This window comes from Balaenoptera acutorostrata, chromosome 13 (genome assembly GCF_949987535.1).
Source record: "Balaenoptera acutorostrata chromosome 13, mBalAcu1.1, whole genome shotgun sequence".
Classification (NCBI taxonomy): domain Eukaryota; kingdom Metazoa; phylum Chordata; class Mammalia; order Artiodactyla; family Balaenopteridae; genus Balaenoptera; species Balaenoptera acutorostrata.
In genome coordinates, this window is record NC_080076.1 from 85,461,580 (window position 1) to 85,487,106 (window position 25,527).

At 47.4% G+C, this 25,527-nt stretch overlaps 2 protein-coding genes across 10 annotated transcripts in view; both read right to left on the bottom strand.

Moving 5' to 3' along the window:
* KDM2B (lysine demethylase 2B) overlaps positions 1-16,911 on the bottom strand; it is a 124,192-nt gene extending 107,281 nt beyond the window's left edge. For 3 of the 9 annotated variants that reach the window (XM_057526186.1, XM_057526181.1, XM_057526180.1), the window contains exons 1-4: positions 15,862-16,182; positions 14,656-14,800; positions 11,617-11,695; positions 10,338-10,384 (exon numbers count right to left, since the gene is read on the bottom strand). In XM_057526186.1, coding sequence (XP_057382169.1) covers positions 10,338-10,384; positions 11,617-11,695; positions 14,656-14,800; positions 15,862-15,894 — 304 coding nt within the window. In that variant the 5' untranslated portion in view covers positions 15,895-16,182. Of the gene's footprint in view, positions 1-10,337; positions 10,385-11,616; positions 11,696-14,655; positions 14,801-15,463; positions 15,479-15,861; positions 16,183-16,793 lie in introns of those variants that run through there. The other 6 variants (XM_057526177.1, XM_057526178.1, XM_057526184.1 and 3 more) reach the window with 4 other exon arrangements.
* On the bottom strand, positions 4,256-4,892 carry LOC103003920 (RNA guanine-N7 methyltransferase-activating subunit-like protein). The gene has a single exon (XM_057526193.1). It carries the CDS (start codon positions 4,788-4,790, stop codon positions 4,434-4,436), a length of 357 nt encoding a protein of 118 aa, XP_057382176.1. The 5' UTR covers positions 4,791-4,892; the 3' UTR covers positions 4,256-4,433.
* Positions 16,912-25,527: the final 8,616 nt, after the last annotated feature.

The window sequence follows — 25,527 nt, forward strand, 5'->3', positions numbered from 1 at the left end:
CTATACTCCAATAAAAATAAAAAACAAGGTGTGAGAATTTAGTCTTCTCCCTAAACACAGCCAGTCAAGGGCAGAGCCCATGTCTGACAAGTCTCAGCACTTCCCGCAGGGCCAGACACAACACAGACACCTGGTAAATTTGTGAGTGAAGAATGAATGGAGGGGGCTTCCCTGGTGGCGCAGTGGTTAAGAATCTGCCTGCCAATGCAGGGAACACGGGTTCAAGCCCTGATCCGGGAAGATCCCACATGCCATGGAGCAACTAAGCCCGTGCGTCACAACTACTGAAGCCCGCACGCCTAGAGCCCGTGCTCCACAACAAGAGAAGCCACCGCAATGAGAAGCCCGTGCACCGCAACGAAGAGTAGCCCCCGCTTGCCACAACTAGAGAAAGCCCGCACACAGCAACGAAGACCCAATGCCAAAAATAAATAAATAATTTATAAAAAAAGAGAATGGAGGAGGGTTAGGATTAGAGTAGGAAGTCATAAAGCAAAAGCATGAGCTTTGGAAGCACCCGGGGCTGGGTTTGGATCCTGTCTCCACCGCCCACTAGCTGTGTGAGCAGCTCCCTCTGAGCTTCAGATCCCCCATCTGGAAAACAGAACATAACACTTACTTTGTGATTATTGGTGAGGACAAAATGAGGTCATATGGTAAACATACAGTAAAAGATAGGTGATTATTATTCTAATGGGATGAATAAATGAATACTGAATGAGGTGATTTGTCATGAAGATTTTTTAAGAAAAGGGGCCAAAGAAAGCATCAGTTGGCTTGGGTACCCTCATTAGACAGAAATACAATAAAGAGACAATATGCAAGTCTCCCCATAGCCATGGGCCCTCCCAACCCTCAGTGACATAAGTACAGACAATGAGTGGGGACACTGTACTTTATGGATACGTTTTCTCAGAGGGTTTAAAGCATCTTCAGAGACAACAAGAATTATCTCTTCCCCAATCTCCCTATCCCCCCAACTCCCAACCCATAGATGTGAAAATATCCCAGTCTTTTTGCATGAACTCTCCAGAATAGCGATCCTGGGGGTGAGGGGCACAGATTACAGCATCAAACAGACCCACACAAATGCAGTCACCTGATTCACAACAGTCACCTGATTCAGTGCCATGGGGAGAGGGTGTTTTTTCAATAATGGTACTAATCAACCAGATATCCATACAGGAAAAAAAGGATCTTGACCCCTATCTCACACCAAACACAAAAATCAATTCCAGATGAACTACATATGTACATGTGAGAGTTCAAACACTAAAGCTTTTCAAGAAAAACATATGAATATCTTTGTGACCTCAGAGTATGCAAAATTTTCTTAATTTGATGAGACACAAAACAAACTAATGGACCAGGAAGAGCTAAATGGTCTATGTTAAAATTAAGACTGTCTGTTAGTTCAAAGACATCTTTAAGAGTGTGAAAAGTAGGAGATGATTTTGGAATATGTACTAACATCCATAACAGAAAGAACCTTTAAGTTATGGGCTGAACTGTGTCCCCAAAAATTTATATGTTGAAGTTCTAACCCCCAGTAACTCAGTACGTAACCATATTTGGAGATAAAGTCTTTAAAGAGGTAATTAAAATGAGGTCTTTAGGGTGGCCCCTAATCCAGTAAGACTGGTGTTCTCATAAGAGGAGATTAGACACAGATACAAACAGAGGGAACACCATGGGAAGACACAGGGAGAAGACATCCATCTATAAGCCAAGGAGAGAGACCTTCAAAGAAACTTAACCCTGCTGACACCTTGATCTTGGACTTCCAGTTCCAGAATTATGAGAAAAAAATTTTCTGTTGTTTAAGTCATCCATTCTGTGGTACTTTGTTATGTTTGGCCCTAGCAAACTGATACACCTTACAATCAATAAGAGACAATCTTTACCATAAACAAAACAAAAAGACAACCTGCAGACTGGGAGAAAATATTTACAAACGATGAGACCAGCAAGGGCTTAATTTCCAAAATATGCAAACAATTCATACAACTCAATATCAAAAAAACAATCAAACCAATAAAAAAATGGGCAGAAGACCTAAATAGACCTTTCCCCAAAGAAGACATACAGATGGCACATGAAAAGATGCTCAATATCACTAATGATTAGAGAAATGCAAATCCAAACTACACTGAGGTATCACCTTACACCAGTCAGAATGGCCAGCATCGAAAAGTCTACAAATAATAAATGCTGGAGAGGGTGTGGAGAAAAGGGAACCCTCCTACACCATTGGTAGGAATGTAAATTGGTGTAGTCACTATAGAGAACAATATGGAGGCTCCTTAAAAAACTAAAAATAAGGACTTATCTGGTGGCGCAGTGGTTAAGAATCCACCTGCCAATGTGGGGGACACGGGTTCAAGCCCTGGTCCAGGAAGATCCCACATGCCGTAGAGCAACTAAGCCTGTGCGCCACAACTACTGAGCCTGCGCTCTAGAGCCCACGAGCCACAACTACTGAGTCCATGTGCCGCAACTACTGAAGCCCACGTGCTCTAGAGCCCGTGCTCCGCACCAAGAGAAGTCACTGCAATGAGAAGCCCGTGCACTGCAACGAAGAGTAGCCCCCGCTTGCCGCAACTAGAGAAAGCCTGTGTGCAGCGATGAAGACCTAACACAGCCAAAAAATAAATTAATTAAAAAAAAAAAAACACTAAAAATAGAGTTACCATATGATCCAGCAATCCCACTCCTGGGCATATATCCAGAAAAGACAGAAAGCTCTATTTAGAAAAGATACATGCACCCCAATGTTCACAGGAGCACTATTTACAATACCCAAGACATGGAAACAACCTCAGGGTCCATCAACTAATGAATGGATAAAAATGTGGTGTGTGTGTGTGTGTATATATATATATGTATTATATTGGAACATATTAATTGTATTACAATGGAATATTATTCAGCCATTAAAAAGAATGAAATAATGCCATTTGCAGCAACATGGATGGACCTAGAAATTATCATAGTAAGTGAAGTAAGTCAAAGACAAATATTATATTATATCAATTATACATGGAATCTTAAAAAAATGATACAAATGAACTTATTTACAAAACAGAAACAGACTCACAGACATAGAAAACAATCTTATGCTTATCAAAGGGTAATGTGGGGGAAGGGATAAATTAGGAATTTGGGATTAATAGGTACACAGTACTATACATAAAATAAACAACAAGAACCTACCGTATAGCACAGGGAACTATACTCAATACCTTGCAATAGCCTATAATGGGTAAGAATCTGATATATATATACACACACACACACACACACACACACACACACACATATATATAGGTATAACTGAATCACTTTGCTGTACACATGAAACTAACACAATGTAGATCAACTATACTTCAATAAAAAAAATTTTTTTAAATAAGAAACAATCTTTAAAATAATGAAGAAAAGACTTGATCAAACATTTCATAAAAGAAGATATCCAAATAGCAAATAAACATATGAAATGGAGCTCAATTTCATCAATCATTAGAAAAATGCCAAGTGAAACACAGTGAAATAGAACTATACTCCCATCAGCGTGGAGACATGACTACAATGAACATGATGAACACACCAACTCTGGGTAAGGATATGGGGCAATCAGAACCAGAACAATCCGCTGGACAATTACTTGACAGGATCTACTAAAACTGAACATATATGTAAATTCTCTGACCCAAGCAATTCTGCTCTTAAGTATATGCCCAACAGAAATGCATCCATTTGTTCACCAATCATGCCTAGAATGTTCATAGCAGCACTATGCATACAGCCTTAAACTGGCAGTTACCCAAGTGCCCACTAATAGAATGAATAAATCAATTGTGAAATAATCACATAATGGAAAACTATATAGCAATGAAAATAAATCATCTACAACTGCACACAACAATATGGATGAATCTCGTAAACACAAGGTTGAGTGATAAAACGCCAAAACCAAAAGAGGACAGATACCCTGTATGATTCCACTAACACAAAGTATGAAAACAGGCAAAATTCATCCACGCTATTAGAAGAAGTCAGGAGAACAGTGGAGGGAGTGACTGGATGGGAATTCAAGGTGGGTTTGATCCTGGGCTTCCAATTACCCTGGTGTGTTCAATTTGTTAAAATTATACAAATTTTAACTACAGGATTACTATATGTGCACTTTTCTATATGTATATTAGACTTTTTTTTTTTTATAAGCCACAACCTTTTTAGGGGAGTATTAATTGATATTTCCAGCAGCCATCATATCTCTCCAGTAAGATCTAATTTAAAAAATGTCTCAAGTTCCAAAAAATCAATCCACTCTCTACAATCAGATGTAAAACTATGACCAACAGAAAATACAACATAAACTTTTGTCATGTTAACAGAGTAAATGGTTTTACTAAAAGCTGCTGACATTTCTATCAGTAGTAGCCATAGGGAGGCCGTTGGTTGTAACCATAGTGTCCATATTGATGGGGGTAGTAAGATTCTTGTCTGTGCTGCGGGTAATTGTTACCCCAGGATCGTCCATGCCACTGATTGGATCGATTGTCACTTGGCCACCCCCGTCTGCTATCCCTACCCCTAAACTGTCTGTTATCTTGCAACCGACTGCCTCTATTTCTTTGGTTCCCACCAGCTCTGCTATTCCATTCCTCAACAATTGGAGAGGACTCAGGAGGGCGTTTCAGGTATTCCTGGTGCTCTTTGTCATCTTCTGTGAATCTACTGGCAAACATCTCTTCAAAATTTGGAACAGCTTCAGAAGTGTCAGTCATTCTGAAATTCCCAGGGATTTGAGGCAGCTGTACTGTTTAATGTTTAGATTGTTTAGATCTCCGGCCCAGAACACCGTCACAGGACCTCCGGACCCCTTCAGCTCTCCAAGGTAACAGCTGTATATTAGACTTTAATAAAAAGCTTTCATTTTAAGCGTACAGTGCCAAAGAAATGGAAAGTGCCACTTTTTGTTCTGGTTCTTCAGAGGTGAGGAGCTAAAAACAGAGGCTAGGTGCCTGTCTTCCAGTGGGCAGATAAACAGGGCTGAGAGAAAAAAGCCCAATTTTAGGAGATTAGAGAAGAGTCTGTAGCCCCAGGTTGTGGCCTAATAGCTGGCTGTGCACCAACCCGCTTCTCAGACAGTCGCCTCCCAAGATACAGGGCCTGGGGAGGGGACAAGAGGCTGGAAGACAGGCTGAGATCCCCCACTAACTTCGAGGGATGGTCCAGCCTCCCCCATACTCTGCCATCCAAAGCAGAACTCTCATTTGTGGGAATTCCCTGGTGGTCTAGTGGTTAGGACTCCACGCTGTCACTGCCGAGGGCATGGGTTCAATCCCTGGTCGGGGAACTAAGATTCCGCAAGACATGTGACATGGCCAAAAAAAAAAAGAAGAACTCCCATTTGTGTTAGGGACATGGTTACGTCACCCAGCAACCCTGGGGAGTCACTCCTTCCCCACTCTCAGTCCACATGGTTCAGCTGGGCTGGGTGTGGGGTTTTGCTCCCCATTTTCGCTGCCATGTGGGGAGAAACTTGCTGGAGAATGAAGCAGAAAGAGGAAGCAAAAAAAAGGGAAGCAAAAATGAAAAGTAAGAGCCAAGATCTTGAGATCTTCTTGGAGCACCTAGATCTAGAAATGCCTAAGGTCACATCCTAAACTTATTACGTAAACCGCTGAATTCTGCTTTGCTTAGGGCAGATTGAGTTACATTTGTCACTTATGTCACTATGACAAATCTTCCCCTTCGCCACTCTCCAGAGGCCTGTGTGCACTCTCAGTGGGAATAATCCTACCCGCTGCTAACTGCCATTACAGGCATCCTTCACGGGGCTATACCTTTACAAAGCACTTTCATATTCACCAATCCGTTCGATCATTACAGAAATGCCAAGAGACGTAGGCTGCAGGTATTACTATTCCCACTTTTTGGGGGGATTTTTTGGCCGCATTGTGCGACATGCGGGATCTTAGTTCCCCAACCAGGGATTGAACCCGTGCCCCCTGCACTGCGAGCAAGGGGTCTTAACCACTGGACCGCCAGGGAAGTCTCACTATTCCCACTTTCTTTGCCATCCTAGACTTTTCTGAGAGCCGGCAAGGACGTCAGGACCATCTAATTGAATCCTCTTGCTCTCACAATGAGAAGAATGAGGCTCAAGGAAAGAAGAGGCAGCCTGGATACAACCAGAGAATAACAAAACTACAAAGGGCTTGAAAATTCTTCAAAAGCACCGAGGGCAACATTACTGAGACTGTGATGTTCCCTGATCCCCAGATTTGAGAATCTGGCTTTAATCCTTGTCCGTAAAGAGAACCTCATCGGATCCACATCCTGCCATTAGAATAATAATGGGGGGCTTCCCTGGTGGCGCAGTGGTTAAGAATCCGCCTGCCAATGCAGGGGACACGGGTTCAAGCCCTGGTCCAGGAAGATCCCACATGCCGCGGAGCAACTCAGCCCGAGCGCCACAACGGCTGAGCCTGCACTCTAGAGCCCGCGAGCCACAACTACTGAGCCCACGTGCTGCAACTACTGAAGCCCGCGCGCCTAGAGTCCGTGCTCCACAACAAGAGAAGCCACTGCAATGAGAAGCCCACGCACCGCAACGAAGAGTAGCCCCCGCTCGCCTCAACTAGAGAAAGCCCGCGCGCAGTAAGGAAGAATCAAAAAGCAGCCAAGGGGCGTCCCTGGTGGCGCAGTGGTTGAGAATCTGCCTGCCAATGCAGGGGACACGGGTTCGAGCCCTGGCCTGGGAAGATCCCACATGCCGCGGAGCAACTAGGCCCATGAGCCACAATTACTGAGCCTGTGCGGCTGGAGCCTGTGCTCCGCAACAAGAGAGGCTGCGACAGTGAGAGGCCCGCGCACCGCGATGAAGAGTGGCCCCCCACTTGCCACAACTAGAGAAAGCCCTCGCACAGAAACAAAGACCCAACACAGCCATAAATAAATAAATAAATAAATAAATGTTTAAAAAAAAAAAAAAAAGCAGCCAAAAATAAATTTAAAAAAAAAAAAAAAGAAGAAGAAGAATGGGGACCATTTCGTCATCCGCCATAATGCTAAGCATTCATTCATTCTCTTACAGGACCCATCTTTGAGGCAGGTTCTGCTCTTAGCTCCATTTTACAGCTGAGGAGTAGCTTGCCCCAAATCACTCAGCCAAGCAGCAGAGCTGAGTCCCAACAACAAAGGCTGGGGGTGGGTTGAGGCACCAGAGAGAGTCACCTGTGCCAAGATTTGATCTACAGGGTCCATCGCCCCATCTTCTGCTCACTGCTGGAAGGCTGCCTCTTTCGGCTCTGACATCCACTTCCTTCAGCATTTATAGAATCCAGCTTTAAAAAAAAAAAATCTATCTCCTGAGCAAGCCCTCACCAGTTAACTGAGATCCTTCTGTCAACAGCAGCACCTCCTTAGAGCCAACTGGTCCTCCCTTCTTCTTTTTCTTTTTTTTCCGCCACATGTCATGTGGGATCTTAGTTCCCCAAACCAGGGATGGAACCCGCGCCCGCTGCAGTGGAAGTGCTGAGTCTTAACCACTGGACCGCCAAGGAAGTCCCTGGTTCTCCCTTCTGAGTTAACACATCTCTGGGTCAATAATTCAGGCTGGGAACTTCCCTGGTGGTGCAGTGGGTAAGAATTCACCTGCCAATGCAGGGGACACAGGTTCGAGCCCTGGTCCAGGAAGATCCCACATGCCGCGGAGCAACTGAGCCCATGCACCACAACTACTGAGCCTGCGTGCTAGAGCCCGTGAGCCCGTGTGCCACAACTACTGAAGCCCGCATGCCTAGAGCACGTGCTCCGCAACAAGAGAAGCCACCGCAGTGAGAAGCCCGCGCACCGCAATGAAGAGTAGCCCCCACTCGTGGCAACAAGAGAAAGCCGCGGGCAGCAACAAAGACCCAACACAGCCAAAATTTAATTAATTAATTAATTAATTTTAAAAATAATAATAATAATTCAGGCTGGATCTCTGCACACCCACTGGTCAGCTGCCTTCATTCTCCATACAACAAGAGTCAGCTTCTATAGAACTTAAATCAGATCACATTACTTCACACCCACCAGGATGGCTACCATCAAAAAGACAGACAGGGCTTACCTGGTGGCGCAGTGGTTGAGAATCTGCCTGCCAATGCAGGGGACACGGGTTCGAGCCCTGGTCTGGGAAGATCCCACATGCCGCGGAGCAACTAGGCCCGTGAGCCACAATTGCTGAGCCTGTGCATCTGGAGCCTGTGCTCCTCAACAAGAGAGGCCGTGATAGTGAGAGGCCCGCGCACCGCGATGAGGAGTGGCCCCCGCTCGCCGCAACTAGAGAAAGCCCTCGCACAGAAACGAAGACCCAACACAGCCATAAATAAATTAATTAATTAAAAAAAAAAAAAAAAGACAGACAAACACACACACACACAAGACAGACAATGACAAGTGTGGGTAAAGATGTAGAGAAATTAGAACCCTCGTATATTGCTAATGGGAATTTAAAATGGCGTAGCTACTTTGGAAAACAGTCTGGCAGTTCCTGAGGAGATTAAATGTAGTTACCCTATGACCCAACAATTCCCTTCTTACGTATATACCCCAAAAAAGTGAATATGTATGTTCACACTAAAACTTGTACACGAATAGTCATAGCAGCATTATTCATAATACCCAAGAAGTAGAAACAACTAAAATGTTCATCAACAGACAATGGGTAAACAAAACGTGGTCTATCCATATAATGGGGTACTGTTCAGCCATAAAAAGTAATAAAGTACTGAGACATGTTACAACACAGATGAACCTCGAAAACATGAGGCCAAGTGAAAGAAGCCACGCACAAAGGACCACATATTATGATTCCACTTATATGGAATATCCAGAAGAGACAAACCCACAGAGGCAAAAAGCAGATTGGCTGTCAGGGGATGGAGGGAGAGGGGAATTGGGAGGTACAGGGCTTACTTTGGGGGTGATGAAAATGTTCTGGAATTAGTGAGTGGTAATGGTTGCACAACATTGTGAATATATTAAGAACCACTGGGGAATTCCCTGGCAGTCCAGTGGTTAGGACTCGGCACTTTCACTGCTGTGGCCCAGGTTCAATCCCTGGTCAGGGAACTAAGATCCTGCAAGCCATGCAACGTGACCAAAAAGAAAAAAAGAATCACTGAATTGCACACTTTAAAATGGTTAGATGGTGAATTTTATGGTATATGAATTCTATCTCAATTTAAAAAATATTTTTAATTCCCCCCCCCCAAGAAAATAATCAGGTCACAAAGCTACCGCCTCACCACACTTTAAAACTTCCCAGTGGCCTCCCATTGCCCCAGCAGTTAAACCCAAATTCCCCACCAGGGCCTAGAAGGTCCTACGTGGGCCTGGCCCTGCAACTTCTCCCACCTCTCCTACTACTTCCCCTCTCACTCCTTCCATTCCTTCCCCACCCTTTGCCCTTGTTCATTCCTCCGTCTGGAATGTCCTTTCCCACAGCTGGCTTCTCATCAGTCAGGTCTCTGTCCAAACGTCCTCATCACCTCCACCCAGAGGCCCTCCCTGACCACCCCCCATCTAAAACAAAACACAGCTCCAGCAAGCTCCATCCCATGACCCTGCTTTACTTCTTCATATCCCTTATCACCCTCTGAAAAGATGTAAATTTTTTAAAACTATTTATTTCTTTGTTGCCTGTCACTCCAACCAAGAGGGCAGGGGTCTTGCCTGTCCTGCTCACAGCTCTGAATTAGCCTACCACGTAGGAGCTACTTAAGAAACACTTTTGGAAAGAATGGATGTATTGAACAACTTCCTGTAAAATCTGAAAGGCAGCCCGCTACCTGGTCAGGAGTCCGGGGCACTCAGTGAGTCCAGCCGAGCTCTGTAGGTGCTCAGCGCCAAGCTCTGCCCTAGACCTGTCTGGAACCCTGAGGAAGCAGGAAGAATGATCCCTCCCCTTGAAAGTTCTGAAAGTCTTTCAGGGGTCACACAGCACCCAGTGTTTACCCAGCAACCCACAAACAAATGCAAAGGAGAGATCTAAGATTGCCTTGATGACACCCAGGCTGGAGGCTAGGGTCCAAATCAGCCTCATAAAACTGCACTGGCAAACACCCTCTAATACAGCTTCTTACGGCTTTGCAATCTGACCTGTTCTCCAGAACGAGACGGTTGCAGCTCACACCTGCTCCTGCCTCCTCGCATGGGGACTTTCTTTTCAGAGGCAGTTAAATATCCAAACAGGCAGGTGGTACAGGCCTCGTCCCCCGCCACCACCACGCCCCCCCCAATTCAGCATCTCTGGGCCACGCACACACACAGCAACTTACCCACTAGGAGTTTGACATCTCGGACTGTGAAATCAGGGTCAGGCATCCTCGAAAAAGAGGAACACATACATTTGATGAGAAGAAATAACAGGGTTAGACCCAACAATGGGGGCAGAGGGAGGCCATTTTTCCAAGAGAGTTGCCTGGTTCTCATGCTGGGAATCCAAAATGGGATAACTCAGCGGGAGGGTCACCCCCCCAAACCGGTCAGCAGCTTCCTCATCTTAACGGCAAACCAAAGCCCTCACTCTCCCTGACACCTGAACTCAGCATAGCTACAGAGAAGAGGATGGACATCCACTGTCCCCCTGCCGCTTATCCGGGGAAGACTGAAGCGTACTGTCAAGGTAAGCGCCAGAGTTGGGCATTCAAACACTTGCTTTCTTTTAGGGTGGGTAGCCCTCTCTGTGGCTCCTCTTCTAGAAAATACTCTCCATAAGGAGTTGTATGGAGGGTGGGAGGGACCCCTTTTAAGTTTAGAGGAAAAAAATAACATATCGCATCAATTCCAGAGATTTGGTGACACTGGCTATGACGACTGTAATGAGGTTCACTATTAATTAATAGTGATGCCAAAGGTTTAATTTCTGTTGGTAGGAATGACTGGCAGTAGACGCTGCGGAGGGAGGGAGTCTGTGATGAAACCCTCAGCTTCCCCCCGCCACCCCTGCCCAAGGGACAGAAACCTGTTCTTCCATCCAGCCTCCGGATGGCTCTCTCCCCCAGCGGAAGCTCTGACAGATCTCGAAGAGAATGTAAACCAGACAAGACACCATGGGAGGCAGGTGCTGGGGCCCAAGCCGAAAGGGGAGACGAGGGCCTAGCATCCTAGGAAACACACCCTCCACAGAAAAGGGCCAGTTTCCCACATAGTGTGAGTCTGAGTAGAAAATATGCATGTAGGCGTCCTGCCTCTGGGCCCAGAAGCTGGCCAATCCCTTTGCAGCTCAGGCCCTGCCTCAGTTTCCTGATTCAGGGGGAGGACACAATTCTCTTCAGGAAGTCACTGCGTGTAACTGGGGTGGGTCAGGGGAAAAAGTCCACGCTGTTTAAGTACCCTGTGACCTCTCCATCCAAATTCTCTGAAAATCCAGACTCATCTTTAAAGAGTTTTTCCCCTCTGTCAGGCCTTGAATAAGGAGATACAATCCCCAAATAATGAAGAAAAATCCTTCTCAGTGATGAGAGGTAAGGAAAAGGGTGGAAGAAATCCATCCCAAGCTACAAACTGTGTTAGGGAAGGAGACAGGGGAAGAAGCAATTGGTTTCAGCAACTTACTTAATTCCCAGGCCATCCTTTTCTCGAAATATCAGGGGAACTCTGAGAGCTTCTCTCTGCACGTACTCATAGTTGAAATCTGTTTGGAGATTGGAATTAAAACAGGTTGGTTAAGTCATGAAGGAGCAAATGAACGATGATCCATTGGTTAGGGGAAGAAAAATGATGGAGGAAGGGGCAGGGGTTATACTAGATGCAGGCACCAGCTCAAAGGGCAAGAGCTCCCTAGAAAATGACAAGGAAATGGATTAGGCAAAGCCCAAGAGAAGCCATGCCAACTGTCAGCTCCTCTGCCTACTCAGTCATTGCCTGCATGCCCCAAGGGTCAGAACTTGTCAATGAACAGCCCAAGGCCGGAGAGGACTGGGGAGGGAGCCTCATGAAAGAGCCCCACACAGCTCAGTTATCATGGCAAGAGAGGGACGGATGGAGAAACACATCCCAAGCTGAGCTCAGAAAGTAAAGGAACTGCAAAATTGAAGAATGCCACCTGGGAGGATCTGAAGCCCCAGAGAGGAGGCTGGGAGGAGGGTTCTCATTGTAGCTGAGCATCAGGGAAGATCTTATTGTAATATCCTGCATGGTGAAGGGGAGGGGGGAAAAGCCGGTTTCCCTGGAAACTGTGTATCTGGTGCCAAAATAACTAGGGAACTGGGCACAGCTTTGCTGTCTTAATAGTGAAATTCTGCTGCAGCCATCAGAACACTAGCTTCAGCTGGATAACCAAGAGGGATTCTCCCCAGGTGGAGGCTGTGTGAAGGGGACATAGTGAGGCCTGAAGAAAATACACCGCGTAGTTTCTCTGTCTGACTGACGCTTGTCTAGTGTAGACCCCCAATATCCTTATCGAAAGCCCTAGAGCACGAAGGAAGCCTTAGCTTCTATCTTCCTGAGTTCCAAAAGTAGGGGATCTGACCCAACCATATCCCTAAATATGGAGGTGAGGGAGGTGGAGATAAATCCTCACATCTCCAAATCCTCAGGTAACTGAAGCAATTCACAAAGGCACAAGCCCTCCCTGGCCAGTCAGAAGGGAGATAGAGGAGATCCCAGGCCACTGAAGCCCCTGCCCCAGGGAACAGTTCACTAGGGCAGCTTGGGGGAGTGGGGGTAGTGAGAGGCCAAGGCAACTCTGCTCAGAGGAGAGAGAACAAAACCAGAGCTGGGGAAAGTCCTGACCTTAGCAGCTCAGATCCCCAGGAGCTCCCAGTGAATGGGGATTCCTAAGGATTTAAAGGCAGAGAAGTTTAAGAAGCTTCTATTTTGAATCCAGGCTAAGGACTCCTTCTGTTTCTCAGCTCCTCCCTCGAGTTTTGGGGCAAGATCTGAATTAACAACCAAAAACCCTAGAGCTCTCTCCTTTGAAAGGAGCCTGGACAGCAGATTTAAGGGCTCTCCCTCGCTGGAAACCCACCCCCAGCCCACCCCATACACACACACCCAGAGTCCACCCCCAGGGTCAGCTTCAACTTCCTCAAATGAGCCTGAGAAAACACTGAGATCCTGGGCAGAGAATTCCTCACCAATGACCAGGAAGAGTTGCATACTGTTTTCTCCTACGATCCGCCAAACGACTCAAGAAAAATGGGGAAGGAGAGGAATTAAAATCCCATTTGTGCTAAGGAAATTTAAATGTAGTTGAGACTAGACCCCTGAACTGTCTGGCCTCTGGGTGCAATGCTCTTAAGACCTGGCAGGCTGGAAGAAATTTCTTCTTCCCTCCCCTCACAACTACCCCCTACCACCGAAGCCCAGCACTCCAGGAAGCAATGGGCACAAAAGAGAAACTTCAAAAATGCAAAGCTAGGCGGTCTCTCCTAGGGGCTAACCCCGTAGCCCTAGCCACTCAACCGGAACCTGGAGGCTGGAGGCGGGAGGCGCTGCCCAGTGATCAGCTCCTGAGGGATGGGAGGGTTTTCCAAGGGGGAAGGGGATAAACAAAATGGAAACAGAGTAATATAAAGGAAACCCAAATGTCTGAGGGGCAAAAATGAACTTATAAACCCCAGAAGGGCATAGGGAGATGCCTAAGTAGGCAGGGCAAATCCAAAACCCCAATCCCACAGGTCAAACCAGGGGCCTTGCAGGCCTTAGACCCAAGCCAGAGCATCACCTCAAAGTCTGGAAGACACTCCCAGACACTTTGCTAGTACCAGGGTCAGGGAGGTAGGCCCTGAAGGTCTCAGGCTAGGGTGACATTCCCAAACCCCAGAGGCTTCTCCAACTTCTGCTCTAAACTGGCAGGGCCCACAAGAGGGACAGAGTTCGCAAGGCCTCAGCCCTGGGAAGAGACCCTGCTTCCCAGGGGGGGTGCCCCAAGTCTTCACCTCAAACTGCCACGGGGCAGCCTGAAGCCTGATGGAGGGATAACCCCCTTACCCACAGTCCCCACTTGAAGCATCAGGGCTGCAGGGCTAGAGACCTCAGGCTTAAGCGGGGGCCAGCCAACAACTCCGGCTCACCCACCCTGCTCCAATCTAGCAGGGCTCACGAGGTGATGGAGCTCAGCAGACCCCAGGCCTGAGGAGGTGTCACTAAGTGACCGGGGGCGTCCCCAGCGCCAGGTCCTAACTGGCAGGGCCTGAAATGGCATGGGGTTTGGGAGGCCACAGGCCTGGGGGTCCCCCACCCCAATGCCGCTGGGGTGCCCCAGCCCCGCTCCAGCCCATCGGCTGCACCTCGTGCAGCGCAAGGAGCTGGCCCGGCTCCGGGAGGGGTAGAACGCGGCGCACCCGCCCTCCATCTGTCCGCCCGTCGGTCCCCAGGTCCCTCAGTCCGCCGGCCCCCTGGCTCTACCCACCCTGGGGCTAGTGGTGGGCGCGGGCCGGGCCTAGGCCCACGCCCGGCCCCGGTTCCCGCCTGCCCTCCTCCCTCGCCACCCAGCCCACCCCACCCCCCCAGTGCTCGGCCTCGTTTCGTCACCGGATCCCCTGGAATGGGGGACGCGGGCGCGAAATACGAACCCAGCCACCGGCAGCTCCCTCCCCACGTGCGCTCGGGCCGCGCCGCGGAGAACTGCCCGAGGAGGGGGCGCCTCACCTTTGCCCTCCATGGCGTGCACGAAGTCCCCCTGGTACAGCTGGCTGCGCAGCTTCTCCTCCAGGCTGAAGCCGCGGACGCTGACGATCTCCTCCACGTCCGACAAGTCCTCGTTCTCGTCGTATCTCTGGCGGTCAATCGGGCGCTGCAGGGACCCAAACCAGAGAGCCCGGGACATTACTGGGGGAAGTGGGGGTCGCCTCTCACCCTGGGCGCAGCTCGAACAGGTGCAGGAGCCGCGCGCCCCCTGCACCCCACCACTGCGACCGGAGCAACTTTGCGCAAAAGCCAAAGATGCTGAAAATGGGGATAATGAGAGGGGCCCGCGCCCCCAGGGTCAAGCTGCGCCCTAAACAGGGCACTCCCCTCCTGCATCTTTGGAGGCCATGGGAGGGATATCTGGGGGAGTCTCCCTTGCCCCCCACTCCCGAGAGGTGTTAGGTTTTGCCCACTCGGCCGGGAGCCTGGTTATGTAACCCGCGAGGGGGGCTCGGCGCACGGGCTGGCGGGGCATTTGTAGGCCCCGGGAGGAGCCGCCGCAGCGCCCGGCTCGGCGCTAACAGCAGCCCTGGCGGCCACAGCGGCAGAGCCGGGAAGCCGGAACCGGGGGCCGGCGGCATTTCTAAGACTGGAGCCGCCCCCGAGCTACGGGGGAAGCTGGAAAGCTGAAATGGAAGGGCTGAGACCCCAGCCGCCCCCGCCGACCGACCGCCAGTGCAAGAAGAGATGGGAGGGGGGGTTCGGGGCTTGGGAGGGGGAGAGGCAGACGGCCCGCCACAAAGCTCGCATCGGAGACCCCAAAACGCACCAGCAGCTGTCTCATCTCCCCACAAGCGCGCGCGCACACTCACTTCCTAAGGAGAATCCCCCGCCACTCCCCGCATCCCCTGCCTCCTCCCTCCACCGCCGAGCGCCCAGCCCCGCAGCCCCCCAGATTCCGGGCGAACCCCGAGCCCGCTGAGCCCCCCCGTCCACGCCTTTCCCCGCTACCACCTCCCCACTTAAGTGTCTGAGACTCTGAGCCTCACAAGGGACTGGAGGAGTAAGCTGCTTGCTTCCTTTTGCATGCAATTTATTATTTTTTTTTTCCGGTCCTCTTGCAAAATACAGAAAAGGAAAGAAAAGGCAGCAAGAAACAACAACAAAAAAAATAGATCTATCATATACCAGATACAGATTTGGAAAAAAAAAAAAAAAGCTACACACCAATCTTCTTCCAGAGTCTTTCTCTGCCTCCATTTTTTTAGGAGAGTTCACCAATTAATTGTCAACACTCCTGCCCCCTGCATTTTGGCGGAGGGGGGAAGGAGGGAAGACCAAAGAAAACAAACCAAAAAATAAATAAATAAAGCTAGCCAGAGCCGAGATCTACAAAGTTTTGCACCAACACTTAAGCAGATCCGTTTGCAAAGTCCTAGGAAACCATTTTCAGCAGTTGTGGGGGGAGGCGTCGACGTCATAATCCCCGGAACGTAAACATTGTTGCCGATCGCGCTCCGAGCCCGCGGCCCGGCTTGGGGGGGGCACTCGGCCCGGGATGGGGGTGGGCGGGGGCGGTGGCCTGAGGAGGTGTGGGGCGGGGAGGGCGCCCGGGAGGCACCGGGCGCCGTTAGCGCCCTGGCATCGCTGTTTTGTTGTTGGGTCACGAGTGCGCCTCTGCACGCAGGCGCCGCCGCCGCCCGGGAGTTGTGTGCAGAGCTGACTTTTGGAAGGGCTGAGTTGCAGGCGGCGGGCGCATCCCGGAGATGGCGGGGCAGGGAGGAAGGGAAGGAGGGAGGGGGTGGGGAGGGAGGTGCAGATTTGCACGGCTGGCCTCAGCGGGAGGCGCGGAAATGCAAGCCGAGCATGCTGGAGTGAAAGCCCCCGGGGCCTGGCACCCCCCAAAAACGACCTCCCACCTCAATCCCTGCCCCCATTGCCCACGGCCCCCACGGGCTACCCCTCTTCCTCTTCCTTCACTCACCCCACCTCGTTACCTACGTGGCCGACCCAAATTCAAAACATTTTGTGTATATATAATTTTTTTTTATTTTCTACTACGTCTTTTTTGGGGGGGTCCTCTCTAGATCCCCACAAGCGGACCTGCCATACGGAGGAGGCATTTGGGGGCTCAGGAAGAAATTAGCGCAGCTCCATACCTGTACGGACTGCATAGCTTTTAAACTCCTGGACTCAAAGATAAGGATCCACATACACACAGGTACAGGAAATACAGCCAGACCAAAGCCTTTTCAGACCCGAGCTGACCGGAAGACGTTGCCTTTCATTCATTCACTCTGCCCGCGTCTGTGGAGTCCTTTACTAGGCGACAAGCCCTGGAAGAGAAGTTGGACATTTTTTAAAGGTCCCTGCGCTCGCCAAGCGGAGGAAATAGATGCTCAGGAGTGAACTACCGAGAGAATCGGATCTGGCGCCTCCTAACGCAGCTGGCAAACATGCGAAGGGTAAGCCCTTATTGGCGGTTTACAGGAGAAATGTCGGTGGAAAGGTGCAAGGCGCTGGGATGGGGCGCGGGGAACTTTGGGCACCCCTTGATTAAGCCTACAGCGCTTCTTGGCGGAGGTATGGGCGCCCTCTGTACAAATATGGAGTATCATTAGATCTCGGTATGCTGTCCACATACCTAGTTCACTGTGACCACCCCCAAAACTGGAATCCTAAACGTGTTATCCTGTTAAGTCCATCATGAACAACAGTCAGGTCGACTTTAGTTGTGAGGAAAGCTGGCCCTAAACATTCTTCCAGCCCAACTAGGCCTGATCTTGGAGGTGAAGATCACGATGAGATGACATGGCACCAGGGCTACAGTGAAGGAGTCTTAGACCTGCTCATAGCAGGCTTTGCAAACAAACTTGCCATACTTTTAATTTTGCTTCTCTCATGAACCCTGTGGGATAGTTGGAGCAAATCATTTTGCAGATGGGAAACTGAGGCTCAGAGAAGTTTTGAATCTGGATGATTGCTCTACCCTCCTATCCTCCCCGTGTCAACACAGTGATCAGACAGATAAGTGGAGAGGAAGTGGCTTCCCCATCAGAGATCAGATGTGAGCCGTCAGCTCAGTATTGGTCACCGTAAGAGACAGCTTCCCCCTCACTCACCTTGAAGTTTCCTGTCCTATCTTTCTGTATTTTTTTCCACCTACCCTCCAAAGACGACTCTTTGAAGTCTGTTTTTTTTTTTTTTTTTAAGTTTTTTTTTTTTTTTTAAAGAAATTCACGTTCTTTTATTTATTTGTTTATTTATTTATGGCTGTGTTGGGTCTTCGTTTCTGTGTGAGGGCTTTCTCTAGTTGCGGCAAGTGGGGACCACTCTTCATCGCGGTGCGCGGGCCTCTCACTGTCGCGGCCTCTCTTGTTGCGGAGCACAGGCTCCAGACGCGCAGGCTCAGCAGTTGTGGCTCACGGGCCCAGTCGCTCCGTGGCATGTGGGATCTTCCCAGACCACGGCTCGAACCCGTGTCCCCTGCATTGGCAGGCAGATTCTCAACCACTGCGCCACCAGGGAAGCCCCCTTGAAGTCTGTTTTAATCCAAGTCCACTAGCTGGCGAACATCGACATTTTTTCCAAACTGAAATCGCCCACCTTGGCTTAATGGGCGTGAGAAGGGTTTTGCCTTCAGCCTCTGTCAAGAACCAGGGACCGTTTTATTTGCTTCTCTCTTTCTCGCAAGAACCTTTTAAGGGAAACAGTTTTGTTATTCCTCATTTTGCAGGTAAGGAAACTGTAACTCAGAAAGGGAAAGCCAAACACCCAAGATCACACAGCTTATATAAATGGGGTTGCTGGGGCTCAGACTGGAGCCTGGCTGTGGCATCACATCTTTTTTTGGATATTGACCATCTTCACTGCTCCCACATAATGAGATAAACGTGTTCAAAGGAGGGTGCAGTGGGCTGGAAGGTCATGAGTTAAGTGCAGTAAAGCTAAACTGTGAAATAAAACACTTGGTCTTAATGCTCCTTTCCTCCCAAAGACCCTACTGCCTCCCCATGTGGTCTCATGGTGTCCCCAAAAGCTGGTATCAGGAAAAGACCCAATGGCAGACACCTTAGTGTAAAAACAGTTAAGTCCATATATCACCCCGATGGGGAGTTCCTGGCCTGTCAGAGTGGGAAGGGGTTGAGTAGTCACCTAATTTAATCCCCTCCCTCTACAAACCGCCAGGAAACCACAGACCAGAGAGAAGAATGGGCCAGCCGGGGGTTTGTTCCCCTTTGACGCCCCCAGAATGCCTACCCTGCCGCCCGCTACTAAGTGGTCACTCAATAAATGTTGGGCCCTTGATGGATCACCTTCCCAGCAATATTTGCATTTTCTCTTTATCAGTAATTGGCAGATGAAAGGCTTTGTCCTCCTGTTGAAAGAATTCCAGGCATTTGCTCAAAGTGGGGGGAGGAGGTTATGTTGGGCCGAAGGGGGAAGGGCCAAGACCCTTGAGCTCCTTGGCTAATTGTCCCCAGGAGTGGACTGTAGGTGAGAGAGCGGAGGGAAGCTTAAGGTGATTCCCCAGGAGAGGGTTGTTTGTTTGTTTGTTTGTTTGTTTGTTTTGTCTTGCAGGAAAAAAAAGACCAGGCCAGTTGTATTTGAAACATAATAATAATGACTTCCTGGAGCCTCTTGCTCTTTCTTAACAAAAGGCCCAGTCAGATCCTGGCTGTATTGGCCCCCTTCATTCATTTCTTCATTCATCAAAGGTTGATTGAGCAGCTCTGTGCTCTAAAGACAGAAGATAGAAAAACCAGCTCCGACTGTAGGCTAACTCCAGGCTGGGCAAGGGGTGGGCCGCCAGCTTCCCAAGCAAGTTAGGAAGGGCTGATACTCTATGGAACTCTCAGAATCCAGCATTTTCACACTGTGAGAAACTGAAGCTGTCATATTCATGTATAATTATAATAGCTGCTGATTTTTGAGAGCTTACTATGTCTTTGAGCAAAGCCTCTCACATTTGCTATCTCTGAATACTCATCAAAGTTCTATGAGGGAGGGTCTGTAATTGCCCACTTTTACAGCTGAGGCTCACAGAGAGGTCAAGTAACTTGCCCACATTTTAGGGCTGTGAAATGGCAAAGATAGGATTTGAACCCAGGGCTTGTAGGAATCCAGAGCCCACAGGCTTCTCACTATAACTCCCTGCAGGGCTGTCCCATAGAACATAAAGATGGAAATATTCTATTTCTGTGCTGTCTAATATAGGAGCTTCTAGACACATGTGACTGTTGAGCACTTGAAATGTGGGTAGTGGGATTAAGGAACTGAATGTTGAATTTTATTTAATTTTAATTAAATTTAAATATATGTAGCTAGTATCTATCTTACTGTACAGTGCAATCTTAGAGTGTTTTCCAGAGTTTATCTCGGGGGAAGGAGGCCAGGGATATCTGCAAAGGTTTTCTAGAAGGAGCCATCTGGTACAATGTGAATGTTTGGAGTGTTAGCCCTTAAACCACCCATTCTGAGTGCCTGCCAAGAGCATGGCACTGTAGGCACCTGGGGATGCCAGTCAGATATAAAATTGTCCCACCTACCCAGATCTGACAAATAAACTTCTCAAGGACAGATAATTGGTGATGGGGCAGGAAGCCTTAGAAATGGATAACTACTTCCTGATATATATCCTATTGTCAGACTCAAACCCAAAGATGCAATTCATTGTAGCCCTGTTTCCAATAGGAAAAGATTGAAAACGATCTAAAAGTTGGGGAACTGATTAAATAATTCTTGGACCATTTATCTGCCCAATGAAATGCTATCAAATCATTAAAAAGAATAAGGTAGCTCTATATATACTGATGTAAAATGATTTCATGATATCCTTAAATTAAAACAAGGTGCAGAATAATACTAAATTGTGATGACCACTTATGTAAACCAAAGGGGATATATCTATATCTACATATTTTTTTAATATGCACAGAAAATTTTCTTTGGAAAGAAATACAATTTTTGAATGGGGAAAAGAACTGGGAAAAGAGAAGAAAACTTTTTCTTTGGAACAGTGTGAAATTTTTACCATGTATATGCATTAGTGTTGCCTGATTTTGAACCTTATAGATTTAATTTCATTTTATATGTGCTTTTTAAAATTTTATACTATGTAGATGTATTGCCTACTCAAAATTGAATTTCATTTTATTTGTGCTTTTTGAGCCTATGAGTTTCAAAATCAGGCCAGTCTAAACCAAATAAATATTATTTAGTTATAAATACATAAGTGGTAAAGCATAAATAAAAACAAAGGAGTGATTAACACAAAATGCAGGAAAAAACTCAACTCTGGGGCAGGGAATATAAACAGTGAAAGGTACTGGTGATTTTCTGTTTCTTAATCTAGATGGTGGACAGCTGAGTGTAATTCTTTAAGAGTACATAAATATTTTATAAATTCGATTGTATTTATGAAATGTTCTACTATTTAAAAATTGTTTTAAAATTGCTTTCTTTCTTTCCCACCCCCAGTTTCTCCTCTCCACACTCCCATCCCCAGAAAACTTAGCAAGTCTCTTGGGTATCCTCCTAGAAATGGTTTATGCTCTTACGAACATCTACATGTATCTTCTTTCATTATTGTGTCACACAAATATACACACTGTCCTTCCCCTTCCTTTTTCACTTAATGTGATCTGTAGAACTGCCTCATTCTAAAATATTTAAGGATGAGGTAAATCTGAATGTTGTGATACAGAAAAATTCAAGATTGGTTAAGAAACAAAATAAGTCACAGAATAACATGTATGTAATGATCCCATTTATATTAAAACAAACTATATATAGGTAACGTATAGATATGCAAAAGAGAAAAAGAAAGAAAGGAAGAGAGAAAGAGAAAGAAAGGCTTGAATAGAATAACAAACCATTGTTTGATCACTTCTGAGGAGAGGAGAAAATTTTGAGGGGGTTATATAGTCTATACTTATATATTACTTGCATTTTTAACAACCAGTATGCCCTTTTAAATTTATCAAATATTTCAAACATAAAGAAACGCATAGAAAATAAATATATATATAGCAAGGATTTGTGTATCCAGCACCTACTTTTTCCAAACTTTAGAGTTTTGCCATATTTTGTGTTATTTTTGCAATTCAGTAAGTACTCTGGGACAACAGACCACACACTATTACAGTTAAAGTGGGTGTAGTTCCCAGAGACTTTTGTTTGTTTTGGTTTTTGTTTTGCTCCTCAGTCCTTGTGGATTGAAGTATCTGAGTAAGAAAGAGCAGAATTACACATGGCCTTAGTGTCGGGCTTTGGTCATTTGGGGAAGACAGGTTTATGTCTAGAGTTTTGCATATTCTAATATCTCTCTTCCTGCGTGAGAATTGGAAGGAATCTTGGAAATAACAGGTGAGTTAATCAAGGGGTTAACGCCAGGAAGAGAGTCATAAAAGTTCAAAGATACTTTCAAAACTTGCATCTTTGGATTGATGGACAAGTGTGTTAACCAATGGAACTCAAAATGCAAGCATTACTTCATCATGCTAAGTTATCATTGGTTGGCAATCCTAGAGGGCTGGACAGCCGGGCTGGCAGTTAACCCTTTCAGGGACGATCATGCCCTTTGCATTCACTTCATTTGGAAAGATGAAGCAGGGACAGATGAAAAGCCTAGAAAAGTCCCCAAACCTTCCAGTGCCACCTTTGGTTCTCACCCCAGAAGAAAGAGTTTCGCCCTGCAAAGAAACACCCGGGGACAAATTTCCTGGAGAAAAGTTTTGAACTTTTAAAATGCAGAATCAGCTGACCTTGCTTAGTAAGAGGAGAGGGGAGGAGAGAGACGCTTGATTCACTTTTTGTGCTGTCAGAATAGAGACCAATGTTGGAGATGATTCCATTAATCTTACAGAGCGATCAGTCATTGAGAGGATTGAATTGCATTTCCTGCCCAAAGATGTAGAGACAGATGACCTTTGCAGCAGCCCTCAGACCCCCCAGTTCACAGCTGGAGAGAGGATGTGTCAGCATTGACTTTCCGTCTCACCCTGCCCTTTGTTCAAAATTCAAACTCTTTGTGTTCAGGCTGCTGCAAGGGTTTTTAAAGTTGTTGATGCTGCTGGTTTTGTTTTTTGTTTTTTTGGGTTTTTTTGTTTTTAACCTCCCACGTCTTGTAACTTCTGAAAAACAAACTCTATTTGGCAGAAGGTAACATCTGGAGGTGCCCCAGAGAGGGAACCAGAATAGACGTGGGGGAATATTAAGAGAGGCCATTGGGGCTTTTGGTTTTCATTATTGCCCCTTCCTGGGCTCCCTGAATGTTGCAGGCTGAACTGGATGGAGCCAGAAATCCAGCAAAACTAATAATAATGCTTCATGTTTACATGGTTCTATTACAAAAAAGCTTTTACATGCGTTACCTCATGTAAAAAAACTGCTAGAACAGAAGTATTTACATAAAGGAACATTCTAAATTCCCAAATGTGGGACTTCCCCGGTGGTCCAGTGGCCAAGACTCCACGCTCCCAGGGCAGGGGGCCTGGGTTCAGTCGCTGGTCAGGGAACTAGATCCCGCATGCTGCAACTAAGAGTTTGCATGTCGCAACTAAGATCCCCCCACGCAGCAACAAAGATCCCGCGTGCAGCAACAAAGATCCCGCGTGCCGCAACCAAGACCCGGCGCAGCCAAATAAATAAATAAATAAAATAAATAAATTCCCAGATATAATGAGCTACATGACCTTGGACCAAGGGCCCAAAGTAAGCCTCAGTTATCCCACCTGTAAAATGGGGGTCGTGATATCAAATGTATAAGACTTAATATGACAATTGAATGAGTCAAAGTTCTGCAACAGGGTGGTCAGTAAATGGTGTGTCTTCAGTAAAATGAAGGCGACCACCTGGACTTCATAACCCTAACTAGTTGGGGAATCAAGAAATCTGGTTTTCGGGACGTCCCTGGTGGTCCAATAGTTAAGACTCCGCACTGCCTTTGCAGGGGGCGCGGGTTCAATCCCAGGTCAGGGAACTAAGATCCCACATGCCACAACTAAGACCTGGCGCAGCCAAATAAATAAATATATAATAAATACTTTTTAAAAAAGAAAGAGTGGGCTTCCCTGTTGGCACAATGGTTAAGAATCCACCTGCCAATGCAGGGGACACGGGTTCAAGCCCTGGTCCAGGAAGATCCCACATGCTGTGGAGCAACTAAGCCCGTGTGCCACAACTACTGAGCCTGTGCTCTAGAGCCCGCGAGCCACAACTACTGAGCCCGCGAGCCACAACTACTGAAGCCCGCACGCCTAGAGCCCGGGCTCTGCAACAAGAGAAGCCACCGCAATGAGAAGCCTGCATGCGCACTGCAAGGAAGAGTAACCCCCGCTCACCGCAAATAGAGAAAGCCCACACGCAGCAACAGAGACCCAACACAGCCAAAAATAAATAAATAAATAAATAAATTATTAAAATAAAAGGAAGAAAGAAATTTAGTTTTCAGGAATTCCCTGACGTTCCAGTGGTTAGGACTCTGCCCTTCCACTGCAGGGGTCACAGGTTTGATCCCTGGTCCCGGGAACTAAGATCCCACAAGCGGCGTGGCAAGGCCAAAAAAGAAAAAGAAGAAATTTAGTTTTCCCCCAAGAGGAAGGCTGCCTGAGATGAGTGCAACAGCCCTGCTTTTCTCTCCAACATTCTTTCTCTCCCCAACAGGTCTCCTTCAAAGTCTGAACACGCCGAACTATTTTGAGTCCTTTGAATAAACCTGCTTTCTCTCCTCCAGACCTTTGCCTATGCTCTCTCCACTCAGAGCACTCTCTCCTGCCAGCCCTCCTCCTCTTATTTATAATAGAATAATATAATAGCTCTTATTTATCCTCCTGGCATCATCCGAGATGGCTTCTCTTTGCTGGCCCCTCATAATGCTTATCACATTATTTTATTGTTGCTTACGCTCTCACCAGACAGTGAGCCCTGGGAGGGCAAGGACCCTGTCTCTCATTCATTGATGTATCTTCAAGGTAGCACAGTGCCAGCACCTACTCTAAAAGTGTCTAATGGAAGTCCAGCACCCCTAACTTTCCTACCCTAGTCCCCAAATTCCTCCCCTTCAGAAAACTAGCAATAAAAGTGCTAAGATTTTCTCTTTTCCTAGCGATCCATTGTATAATACCCTTTGCAGATGGAGTCAGTATAGGAAACCCTCTTCTTCACCCCGCAACACCTATCTATGGCCGAGAGCAGCCCTTTTATCCCAGTGAGAATAGGATGTTCTGAAATGAGATGGACCGTTGGCTCTTATCCCCAGCCTGAAGAGAGAAATCTTGCCCATTGCAAATTGAGAGCAAGTAAGTTTGCCCAGTTTACCTTAGCACAAAACCCTTTCTCATCCAGAGCACTTCTCACAATTATAATAAAATGCTCATGTATTAATAGTCTACTGTCTGTCTGTCCCACTGAAAGGAGAAGTCTCTGAGACGTGGTCTTGCTCACTGCTTATCCTCAACCCCTAGGGACGGGCTCATAAAATATACTCAACAAACATCTGTTGAATGAATGAGTCCTACAAACTCCAAAATATGTCTGTTTTCAGCTTGATCAACTAAACCTTAAAGTGTACCTCTTTGAAGAAGAGGCAAGGGTTCTAAGAGGCCCTCTTGAAGTGCAACAGACAAGGTGGTGGCCTGGGGGAGGCAGTGCTCTACGCTTTTCTAGCTCCAAAGCCCAGGCTTCCTTCACTCTATTCCAGACTGCCTCCCGGGTTCAGGGTTCATGAGATCTGCTGGGCAGAAGCCGAGCCGCTGGGCCACCAGGGGGCAGGGGACCAGCTGTCAACGCTGGCAGCTGAGGCCTGCAAACACGCATCCCACCCCAGACCCCGGACCCTCGGAGTCTAGGAGGCCCCTCAAGCTGTTAATGCTGGATGGGGTGGGGGAGGCC

Bases quoted from the DNA above. Each gene is read 5' to 3' on its own strand.
- LOC103003920 (XM_057526193.1), bottom strand. From the start codon at position 4,790: ATGACTGACACTTCTGAAGCTGTTCCAAATTTTGAAGAGATGTTTGCC.